General features: G+C 49.4%; 2 protein-coding genes across 2 annotated transcripts; both read left to right on the top strand.

Annotated features, from left to right (window-relative positions):
- Positions 1-6,104: 6,104 nt before the first annotated feature.
- UCRPA7_1255 (putative nad dependent epimerase protein) lies at positions 6,105-7,070 on the top strand (the record flags this gene model as incomplete). Its single annotated transcript, XM_007913824.1, has 1 exon — positions 6,105-7,070. The coding sequence occupies one exon, from the start codon at positions 6,105-6,107 to the stop codon at positions 7,068-7,070; it is 966 nt and encodes a 321-aa protein (XP_007912015.1).
- A 341-nt stretch (positions 7,071-7,411) lies between these two features.
- UCRPA7_1254 (cleavage factor two protein 1 protein) lies at positions 7,412-11,485 on the top strand (the record flags this gene model as incomplete). Its single annotated transcript, XM_007913822.1, has 4 exons — positions 7,412-9,500; positions 9,574-9,917; positions 9,966-10,112; positions 10,289-11,485. 4 exons carry the CDS (start codon positions 7,412-7,414, stop codon positions 11,483-11,485), a joined length of 3,777 nt encoding a protein of 1,258 aa, XP_007912013.1.
- Positions 11,486-12,033: the final 548 nt, after the last annotated feature.

The following is a 12,033-nucleotide window of genomic DNA, read 5'->3' as shown; positions in this document are numbered from 1 at the left end:
AGTAGGTACTGCTGCCCTGTTTCAATACGAAGAGAAGATGCTGATCTACTGTCGTCGTCAATTTTCCCGCCGCCTTGTAGACACCTGTGATGCGCACGAGCTCACAAGCCCGATCAAATGCAGCGGGTGCCGGAATCACCATGTCCTGCTCTGTGACGGATGCGCGCAACAGGTGCATGGCGACAGAAAAGTCTTGCCAGTCCATCTCACGGCGGCGGTGAATGATTACCGCCTTGGGTGCCAGGCAAACCTCTTGTACAACCCACATGCGCGTAAACCATGGGTTGGTGTACACCACGTCGATGCCATATCGGAGGGCGTTTTCGAACTCGTCGTTGCTGAGTAGCGACCCTGCTGGTTTGAACATTGCGGCATCCCTTAACAGAGCTTGCTGTAATTGTAGATCGTGTAAGTCTGTACTCAGCCGCTCTGCGGCACGGTGACGGAGAAGAACGAAACCATCGAGTGGGACGGCATTGGGAGGAAGCGGAGAGGATGACCGCTTTCCCAATATCACTGCCACTGTCTTACCACTATCAGAAGTGAAGGTAAATGCCTCGCCATTTTCGGGCGCCTCAACAGCTTGTATGTGTATCGGATCAATCGGCGAGGATGCTTGATCTGATGCTGAAGCTTTACCCTCGCACCAGAATATTATCCTCTTACCATCCCGATACGCAATGGTACAGCCATTTACGGCCGTGGTGGAACTGGATCCAGGATCCAAAATGGACTCCGCGTGAGATTGTAGCCACTCGAGGTTCGCTGATGAATCTTCTAGCCAGATGAGAACTCTTGTTGCCCGTTTATAAATTTTCCCCATCAGCGCGACTTGCCGTTCTTTCTCCTGCTTGTCATCTTGATTGATACACACGGCGTCCACCCAAAGCACGCGCGTCACGTCTACCCTTCTCAGGCTGATCAGACATTGACTGAGGTTGTCAGTGATTGCATGGGCTCCTCTTCCATCCAGATTCAGCTTGTTTGGAAATACTGGATTGCCCCAAGCATAAGACACGGCTTCATACTCGAATATTGGCTCCTGACCCAGGTCTACCTCGACGAGGCTCCCGCTCAGCTCGTCTGTGTCTGAGACTGCCGGCTTAAGATGCAGCAATCGGACTGTTTGACGTACATCTGAAAGTTGCTCATATTTGTACTCTGTAGTGGTCATAATTATATAGGCGTGACTATGCCTCCCGGGCTGGGTGTATGGTGGTGACTTTGAGCGTTGTTAGCTGAACAAGATCTTACCCCGCTGTTTTAGAAGGGAAAAACCACCCACATGGGCTGGCAAATTTTCTAGTCATGGCATGAGTACCTCGCCACTTTAAACGGCTATGCTTTGAATGGCATTACTTAATTATATCATTCCAGCCCCCCCTTGCTGAACTGTTTGTTGAAGAGAAGAAGAGTGAAATAATATAAGAATTTGTGAGACATAAGATCAGTAGCGAGTATGGATTACGACGATAATTTCATGGCGTCTGCACGTTTGTCTATTCTCGATCAACCGTTGAGGTAGTCATCTCGATGCCACGATTGAGCTTCAGGAAATGAACAATTTCTGGAGTGTTCTTCCCAAGAATCGCTATTGCGGTTAAGCGATGATAACGACCTCCTAAATCTTAGCTTGAATACCCAGAAATCGAGTAATACTAGAAGCCCGGCACCTGTCAACGCCGTCCACAACGGAAACAGAGAAAGAGGGGGTTTTACCAGAACTCATTTACCTGAAGTTGCGCCCCCCATTTTCACTCTTTTTTTCTTTGTTAGAAAAGCCCCTACCTGGATCAGAATTGAAATAGAAATTGAGCCTGCCCGTAACATTGGCAATTTGAGCTGGCTCAACCTTCGTTCAGACAGAAATGAGACGTTTAGCGCTCCGACATCTTCTTAATGTTGTTTCCTAGCAATAGCATAACATTTTTTTGAATGGAATCTGACGGTGAGGCGCTTCCCTGACACAAGCTGGACGGGCGATATCTACCTTACAGGTTGTCTACTAGTAGCCAGGTATTCTCACTTCATTATGGAAGATTATGACCACATGTATGGCTCAGTAAGGTGGGACAAATGCCCATTACGGAACTAAAAAAGGGAAACTTCTGAAGAAAACTCCGGAAAGCAAGAGATAAAAAGGCCTAGGTTCTTGATAGCATGCAAAATACGTAAATGTATATGGAAGAGATCATAGCGAGACTGTCATAGTGATCGTCAACGGCAGACCAATGAGGCTTAATGTGAAATATGAATCGTCTTTCTGACTATACCATTATACAAGGCTCTACAGCCTCATGAGCTTCTTGACGTTCATCACTAGACAATATACAGCATTAAATACCTCCTGTGCCCCCACATGGGAAGGTTGGAAGCTCTACAGGGCCATGGTTCTCAACTCCTATCTCATAAGGCTCGTGTTGCCTCATCGGGATCATCATTGCCGAGTCCTCCTTCGTTCTTGGGACAAAGTCATTAGGGTTCAAATTGGATTTCCGCTTCGACTGTCGCCTTCGAAACAATAAAGCGCCGACACCAAGTAATACAAGTCCTCCGATGGCGGCTCCAACGCCAATGCCAGCTTTTGCTGCAGCCGACAATTCGCTTGTCTGTGATGTTTCCGGTAGATTGCTCTCGGCTGTCATTGAAGTAGTTGGTTTATCAGTTTGACTGCTGACATTGATACCTGTTGTACTTGTTGGTGAGCTTGTGAGAGGTAGGTCCGTAGACTGGAAATTAAGCTGGAACATTGGTGCATAAAGCGTCACAGGGCCTGTCCGTTTGGGTGATGCTGAGCCCTGTGTTGTGTCCTCATCAACTACCAGCGACTCCGTTAGGGTCGCTGGCAGTGTCACATATGCTACATCGGTTATTGTATTCATTGAACAATGTGCAGTTGGAACGACGGTCGGTGAGAATGCGCTGGCGATGCATGTGTTTCCAAAACGGTTTGTGCAACTAAAACCTCTTACGACGACAAGAGAAATAGTTAGCCTCAGAAACTCAATGCTCGAAAAGTAACAATTGCCTGCTGGCTTACATACTGGGGACAACACCCTACCGCTGTCTCTTTGGGTCTGAGGATGAACTCTACATCCCATTCAGATCCCTCGCCATAAACAGCTGTACAGGCAGATGTGTATCCTATTGGGCACGACAATCCTGGGGAATAAAAGCCCCAGCCGACGAATGGCCATTGTGCTGTGCCAACATTTCGGTCCCTAGGCGGCCAACAGTCTGCGTTGTCTTGGGGTTCTCCTGGATCTCCGCTTGCTGTAGTTCCACAAGTCTGGCCCTGGAAGAATTCCACACAGGTTGAACAAGGCGGGATCAAGTAGGTACAAGTAGGCGGAAGAGTCCACACTGTTGTCAGCGGACCCAGGACCGTACCAGCTAGGCCAGTATACACACCCGCCATCTCGAGTGCCCCAGAATCATGAGCAGCACAATATCAATTTCAAAAGCGGATACAGGATTCTCAGCGGTAAAAACCTCTCGTTGACCCTATATAACATGGTGCGGTCTGCATGACCCCTGTGTGGCACAACCTCGCGCCGAGAAACCTGTAACCAACAGTCGAGTGAAAAATGAAACTACTGGCTGCGCCACTGTGCAGTGGAAAAATGCAGCAACTGGTAATACATTTCTTATCAACATTCGACGATCTTTTGCCAATTTAGACACCGCCTCGACCAAAAAGACTTTAGGTCCTTACCTCCAATAAAGACTATAGGGGCAAGCCTTTAAGGGAGCCACATAACATGAGCTCTCTGCCGGTTCATGAGCATGTCTGTGAATAACAAGACAAGCCTTACATGGCATAAATTCTTTTGGTGCTCAGGCGGATCCTATCAGTCGAAGGCGATTGGGTGAAGAGTGGCGCCAGCTTATCGAATTGACAGTGTAAGAGAGGACTGCAAACTGGGGTATGTATGAGACTGACCAATCAGCTTAGTCTCTTTTTCAGACAAGAACCAACAGCCACAAAATTGACGAAAAGGGAGATTGACAGGAGAATCAATCCTGAGGGAAGTCCGCCCCCCTTTCCGGTTTGCTTGAAATGCCCCGGTGTCTCACGTCTTCTGGCAGGACTCAATAGATGCGGGTGTTGTTCTTCATTTTCTTTTCTTTAATATTGGCTGTTCTGTGGTGCCAGTATGTTGAGGTTTACTATCTCGCGCTTCTCTATCCCAATATGGATCCCCTTCGTTCTTCTTGCTTCAGTCATTTTTATAGGGTTCAACCATGACTCCTTGCAAATACACCACTGGCGACCGCCCTCAAGCCTTGGCCATGACCTATTCGCAAAGCAGGTTTTTGCATCAGATCTCTTAAAGCGGCCATTAACGAACAATACCTCTACGATACCCAGAATTTATCATCAGAGTTGGATGTCAGCTGAACTTCCTGCCAAGTTCCAGATTTGGAGCAAATCTTGTCGGTTGTTACACCCTGACTGGGAATGGGTTCTTTGGACAGACGAGGATAATGCTCGTCTTGTTCATACGTATTTTCCCTGGCTTGAGGAGAGCTATCACGCCCTACCTGCAGAGATATACCGTGCGGACCTGGCTCGTAGCCTTTATATGTATGCATTTGGAGGGTAAGTTAAGCCTTATTTTCACAGTCGTCAGGCATGCCATTTGGTTAATTCTGCCTTCGTGCTCGAATATAACTTCAACCATATCTAAGAAGAAAACCATCTACTAACAAGGGGAAATAAGCCTCTATAATGACCTCGATACTGAATGCCTTCAGCCATCAGAAGCAGCTCTAAACAAATATTTCCCTAACGATCATCAACAATTTCAACAAGCATTCTTCGGACGTATGGGTGACAACCCTGACTTTGAGCACTCAATACCAAACGCATGGATGGCTGCTACACCAGGGCATCCTCTATTCCTTGTACATCTAGAGGCTATAGATCGACAGGTGCGAGGAGGAAAAACTGCCGGACTCCTACCAGAATCACTCACCGGTCCTGTTGCGCTTCGGGAAGCAATTGTCAACTATGAGATTGGTAGGGTGAGGCATGGGCTCTCGATTGATCCGAAGGTAGATGCGGTGAAAAAGAACAGCCCCTTTGCTGATGCTGACTATGGAGATCATCGGGTAATACTTCTCCCTAGCGAGATCATCTATCCTTACAGTTGGGGACCTGAGGGAGAACCAGTGCGGGATAAATGTTGGGTTTTGAAAGATGGGTTTGATCCCGACGCTTGTAAGACGAGGCTGAAAGTTGGAGAGAAGAAAAGCATTTCAATCACGTATTGGAGCCACACACACAGCCCTGATGGTGCCAACGCGGAAAACATGAAGCACATTGATTAGGAATCGATGTCAAAGTTGGACGCACAGGTCGCTGACCTACTGCTAATGTACTAATGTACTGTGTTGGAGCATTAGGCGGTTCACGAGACGCCTTACCTCGTCTGTATTGAATTTAGATGTGAAGCGAACTAGCTAGGAAAAGAGCAGGTCCGTAATAATACAATAGAAAACGTAAACCCATCTTACGAGATTATTTCAACAAGGGCACCACCATTCTCCATATATCACTAAACACTCTCGACAGGATGATTTTGTGGTTTCGTTTTCCTGTATTAGAACGTATATCGACATTCGATCATATCTATTGGGAAAGGCGATCGGATCACGTCCAATCCTGTGGTGAACACAAATTATAAAGCTAGCACTGGTGGGCTTTAGATTAGAACCACCCAGTGAGCTACACTACAACAAACATCATACTGGTAGTCTCCTGCTGTGCAATAATGCCTTAAGGTCTGACATTGTTCAGCAAGAGCATTGCTTGCCATCCATCCTGTCCTGACCAGCCTCACATACAATTGCTGCGGCAATAACGTCATGATTGAGAGGGTGTCTAGCCTTCACGAGAGGAACGAAGTGGTGCTCAGAACCCATATGAATCACACATTTGGGGGTTGGAGGAGCGAATCCTGCTGTGCCCTGCTGTGCCACTTCCTTCGACACCCCAACTCGCCTCCTCAAACCTCTCATCTTGGTATGACATTACGGAAACATCTGAACATCATTCAAGTTGCACAATTGGTCTTTCGCTTACAGCTATTTGACAGACCATGTCGACCTCAGAAGCTAGGCGGCGGATTTTCATCACCGGAGGCAGTGGCTTTGTTGGCTCACGCATCATCTTCTTCGCTGTTGCGGAGGGCTACGAGGTACGCGCTCTGTCACGCAGTGAGAAGAGCGATGAGAAACTCCAGGATCTTGGCGCCGTGCCGGTCCGCGGCGATCTGTCCACGTTGGAAGTCCTGACACAAGAAGCTGCCGTTGCCGATGTCGTGATCCACTTGGCCGATTCCCAGATTGGCAATCTCGGAATGTCATGGGATGAGATTCTACGCATTGATGGAGCGGCTGTTGGCGCGCTGGCGGAGGGATTGAATGGCTCTGGGAAGCGCCTCCTAGTTACGTCCGGCTCCCTTGTCGCAGCTGCGGACCCAACCGGGGCCGAGACGGACGAGTCGTCCCCACCATGGCCGGAAGACCAAGCACCTCATCAGCGTCTTAAGGCGGAGAAGCACGCACTTGGAATGGTAGACAAGGGTATCACGGTGGCCACCATACGCCTGGCACCGTGTGTTCACGGCCACGGGGGAAGCGGCCCGGTCATGTTTATGAAGCTTGCCACGATGCGTGGTCAAGTATGCTATGTAGACGAGGGAAACACGCGCACATCCTTTGTGCATGTTGACGATGCGGCTAGGGCGTATCTACTCGCAGCCAAAAAGGCCAGGGCGGGAGACATCTTCAACGTGACCGCGGAGACAAACGTCACTATGCGACAGCTCACTGAGGCATTTGGTGAAGCGCTGAGATTACCGACAAAGTCTCTAACAAGGGAAAAGGCTGCCGAGATGGTGGGACAGTTCCTTGCAAGATTCCTCACAACTGAAAACAGAGCGTCTAATGCAAAGGCCAAAGGGGAACTGGGCTGGCAGCCCAGGGAAATTGGCATTCTTGAGGATATCACTTCTGGCTCATATAAGGCAGTTGCGGAAACGCTAATCAAGCCACAGTCTTAACTCGATGGTAGAACGATAAGTATACTTGAGGTGCATTAGCAAGAGGTAGGCATATAATCATATTTTTGTATACAAGATGTTCTAAATCAGAGAGATACACGACTTGTCCGAAGCTGAAGCAAGGACAGGGCCCAAGCTTCAATTTCTTAGACCCGCACCACCTTATGTTCCTAGCCAATCACCTGCAGAATTGATCTCCACACCTTTGAGCTTCAAAGGGCCTTTAGCCAAGCTAGCGAGAAGCGCGATCTCACAATACAATCCCCAACAGCTACCGGATTTTTCCTAACCTCAGAGAGCATTTGTGTCTTCGGGGGCGATATGTTCGCACAAGACATACAATGCAGTGCTACGCTGAGCTGACGCCTCCCACGGCCGTCACGCATTCCGTCTCGTTGCCTTTTGTGTCGGCGCAAAGCAACAACCTGGTCGTCGCGAAGTCATCCCTCCTCCAGGTCTTCGAGACCAAGAATATCGTTGCCGAGATCGACAACGCCCAGACCTCGAATGCGCAATCCAACAAGCCAACGAGCCAATATGATAGCCGATTGAATGATGACGAGGGCCTCGAGTCCTCTTTTTTGGGCGGTGATGCCGTTCTGGTGCGGTCGGATCGAAGCAACACAACGAAGCTAGTTCTGGTTGCGCAGTTTTCGCTGTCAGGCACAGTCACAGGGCTCGCTAGGATCAAAACACTCAATACAGAATCAGGTGGCGAGGCCTTGCTCATTCTTTTCAAGGATGCAAAGCTGAGTTTGGTCGAGTGGGACCCCGAGCGAAAGGGTCTCTCAACCATCTCCATCCATTACTATGAACAAGAAGAGTTACAGGGCAGCCCTTGGGCGCCGGCTTTGAATGATTGTGTCAACTTCCTGGCTGCAGACCCTGGGAGCAGGTGTGCTGCTCTCAAGTTTGGCACCAGAAACCTGGCCATATTGCCATTTAAGCAGCCCGATGAAGACATTGACATGGGTGACTGGGATGAAGAGCTAGATGGCCCGCGACCTGTGAAAGACCAGTCAACGGCTATCGTAAATGGAACTAGCAACATAGAAGAGACAACACCTTATTCACCGTCATTTGTCCTTCGACTCTCCAATCTTGATCCTAGTCTCATCCATCCCGTGCACCTCGCCTTCCTATATGAGTACAGGGAACCGACCTTCGGCATCCTGTCCTCCACCATGTCTCCTTCGCCCGCATTGAATAGGAAGGACCACCTCTCCTACATGGTTTTCACACTAGACCTTCAACAGAAAGCCTCCACTACCATTCTCTCTGTTGGCGGCCTTCCACAAGATCTTTTCCAAGTCATTGCCCTACCGGCACCCGTTGGCGGAGCTCTCCTTGTTGGCACCAACGAGCTGATTCATGTTGATCAATCTGGAAAGTCAAATGGAGTGGCAGTCAATCCTTTTACGAAGCAATGTACCTCCTTCGGTCTCGCTGACCAGTCCGATCTCAATCTACGACTTGAGGGTTGCACTATCGATCTCTTGTCCCCCGAAAGTGGGGAGATGCTGATGGTTCTACTCGATGGTCGCCTTGCAGTTCTGAGCTTCCAGATAGACGGCCGAACCGTATCCGGTCTACATCTCCAAATTGTCTCTAATGACTGCGGCGGAACAATCATTCCAAGTTCTGTCTCATCTCTAAGCCGACTAGGAAAGAATGTGATTTTCGCTGGCAGTGAAGATGCAGACTCCTACGTCTTTGGATGGACCAGAAAGCAAACCCAACAATCCAGAAGGAAAACGCGTACGGCTGAGGCTTCAGTCGATTTTGATAACGATGAAGAGGAACCGGAAGACGACGATGAAGATGACCTTTATGGCGATGGCCCAGCTGTTGCACGTGTTTCTGATAGCGCTGGTGCCTCTACGAAAGGTGGCGATCTTGTCTTTCGAGTCCATGATAGTCTCGTGAGCATCGCCCCAATTAGAGACATCGTATATGGCAAGGCCGCCTTCCTACCGGATAGCGAAGAAGAGAAGAACTCTGCGGATGTTCGAAGCGATTTGCAAATTGCTTGTGCTGTTGGCAGAGGAAGCGCAGGCTCTATTGCTGTGATAAACCGGCAAATCCAACCAAAGATCATTGGAAGGTTTGAGTTTCCCGAGGCACGCGGACTTTGGACAATGAGTGCCCAGAAGCCGATTCCAAAATCACTGCAGGGCGATAAAGGTGGAAATACAGTTGGCAATGACTACAGTTCATCCGCCCAGTATGACAAATTCATGATTGTAGCCAAGGTCGACCTTGACGGTTATGAGACGTCTGATATCTACGCTCTTACCGCTGCAGGGTTTGAGACTCTGACGGGAACGGAATTTGAACCAGCAGCAGGATTTACTGTTGAAGCTGGCACGATGGGAAATCACAAGCGAATCATACAGGTGCTAAAATCCGAGATCCGCTGCTACGATGGAGGTAAGTCTCTGGTCCCTGAGGATTCGGAGTGCCCATTCTTTCGCAAGTACTAGACACTAACAATGATCTCAAGATCTTGGTCTCAACCAGATACTTCCAATGCTTGATGAAGAAACTGGAGCCGAGCCTCGCGTGATCAGTGCGAGCATTTCCGACCCATTCCTTCTCCTAATTCGGGACGACTTAAGCGCATTCATTGCTCAGATGGACAACAGCTGTGAGCTGGAAGAACTCGACAAGGTGGACGAGAAGCTGTCATCTACGAAATGGATTACCGGCTGTTTATATGCCGACGTTTATGGGGTTTTTGCACCTGTTCAGAACGATAAGGGCATCAAGACTGGCGAGAATATCCTCATGTTCTTACTGAGCTCGACTGGAGCTCTCTATGTAGGTTATTCTACGATGAGCCCGCCTGTATGCAGCTAATGGCTTTAGATATACGCTCTACCGGACCTAACTAAGCCCGTATACATAGCGGAAGGGCTGTGCTACATCCCGCCGATACTCTCAGCTGAGTTTGCAGCAAGGAGGGGCACAGCGAAAGACACCATTACGGAGATTCTAGTAGCGGATCTTGGCGACACTGTTTCGAAGTCTCCTTATCTTATTGTGAGTCGCTCGTCCACAAGATGAGAATCAGGTCCTAATATTATTAGTTACGACATGCGAACGATGACTTGACGTTTTACGAACCATTACAATACGGTGCAAGTGAAAAAGGAGATTTGGCGAAGACGCTGCGCTTTTTGAAGCTTGCAAATCCAGCTTTTGCTAAAGGCGCACAGGAAATTGTGCAAGATGATGCATCGAACGAGGCCCGACACTTTCCCCTTCGTGTGTGCCGTAATGTCAATGGCTACACTACTGTGTTCCTACCTGGGCCTTCAGCAAGTTTCATCATTCGTTCCGCGAAATCCACGCCTCAGGTGATTGGACTTCAGGGCTCCGGCGTGACGGCCATGAGCTCGTTCCATACAGAGGGCTGCGAACGAGGATTTGTATATGCAGACTCGGAAGGCATCGCCAGAGTTACACAACTGCCCGAAGAACACACCTTCTCGGAGCTCGGGATGTCGCTGAAGAAAATACCATTGGGTGTTGACATCAATGCCATTGCCTATCATCCACCGATGAAAGTCTATGCACTGGGCTGCAGTGTCTTCGAGGCATTTGAGCTGCCGAAAGACGATGACTATCACAAAGAGTGGGCGAAAGAGAATGTTTCGTTCAAGCCTATGGTCGAGCGAGGTGTGCTCAAGCTCGTTAGCCCTATCACATGGACCGTTATCGATTCCCAGGAGATGGAGTCATGCGAGACAATTATGTGTATCAAAACATTGAATCTGGAAGTTTCTGAAGACACTCATGAGCGGAAACAACTTGTTGTTGTCGGCACAGGTATATCCAAGGGAGAGGATCTGCCCATCAAGGGCCGCATTCATGTCTATGATGTGGTTCCAGTCATCCCTGAACCCGGGAAGCCAGAGACGGATCGTAAGCTCAAGCTCATCGCGACAGAAGACATACCTCGTGGGGCTGTCACGGCGATCTCCGAAGTAGGCAGTCAAGGCTTGATGCTCGTGGCTCAGGGCCAGAAGTGCATGGTGCGAGGTCTCAAGGAAGACGGGACACTGCTGCCCGTGGCTTTCATGGACATGAACTGTTACGTCACGAGTGTCAAGGAAATACCAGGCACGGGGCTCTGCTTGATGACAGATGCCTTCAAGGGCGTCTGGTTCACAGGCTATACTGAAGAGCCATACAAGATGATGCTCTTTGGTAAAAGCAATACTACCATGGAGGTGTTGAACGCAGACTTCCTCCCTGATGGCCGGGAACTGTTCATTGTCGCCGCCGATACAGATGGAAATCTCCATATATTCCAGTTTGATCCAGAACGTGAGTTTGACCCTGTATACTGCGAGTCGATCGATTTACTGACGATGCTACAGATCCAAAATCGTTACAAGGACATCTACTGATCCACCGCACAAGTTTTTGCACGGGCGCGCATGTGGTGACGAAGTCACTGATGCTTCCTAGGACAACCTTCCCATCTCTAGAACTAGACGAGATTAACGGTACTAATGGCGATGCACCGGCACTGGAACCACAGGTCCTCCTCCTAGCATCTACTACAGGAGCACTATCATCACTCATGCCAGTGTCAGAGTCATCTTACCGGCGCCTCTCGTCTCTCGCCTCCCAACTGGCCACATCGTTACCGCACGTTGGCGGCCTTAACCCTAAGGCATACCGCTTACCCCCATCTGCCACTCAGGTCGTCGCCAAGATGCCGCCTGGCGTAGACGCAGGTGTTGGTCGCAATATAGTAGATGGAGCGCTGTTGGCAAGGTGGGCAGAGCTGAGCAGCGGACGACGAGGTGAGGTCGCTGGACGAGTGGGCTTTAATGGGCCAGAGGAGGTCAGAGGAGAGCTTGAGATGGTCCTTGGATGGGGCGGCATGGCATATTTCTAGAAGTACCTCGTTGGAGGTGCTGAAACAGCCTTCGAGGCAGCGGTCAGTCAG

This window comes from Phaeoacremonium minimum (assembly GCF_000392275.1).
Source record: "Phaeoacremonium minimum UCRPA7 unplaced genomic scaffold PA7_03_scaffold_64, whole genome shotgun sequence".
Classification (NCBI taxonomy): Eukaryota; Fungi; Ascomycota; class Sordariomycetes; order Togniniales; family Togniniaceae; genus Phaeoacremonium; species Phaeoacremonium minimum.
This window is presented reverse-complemented; position numbering and strand designations above follow the sequence as displayed.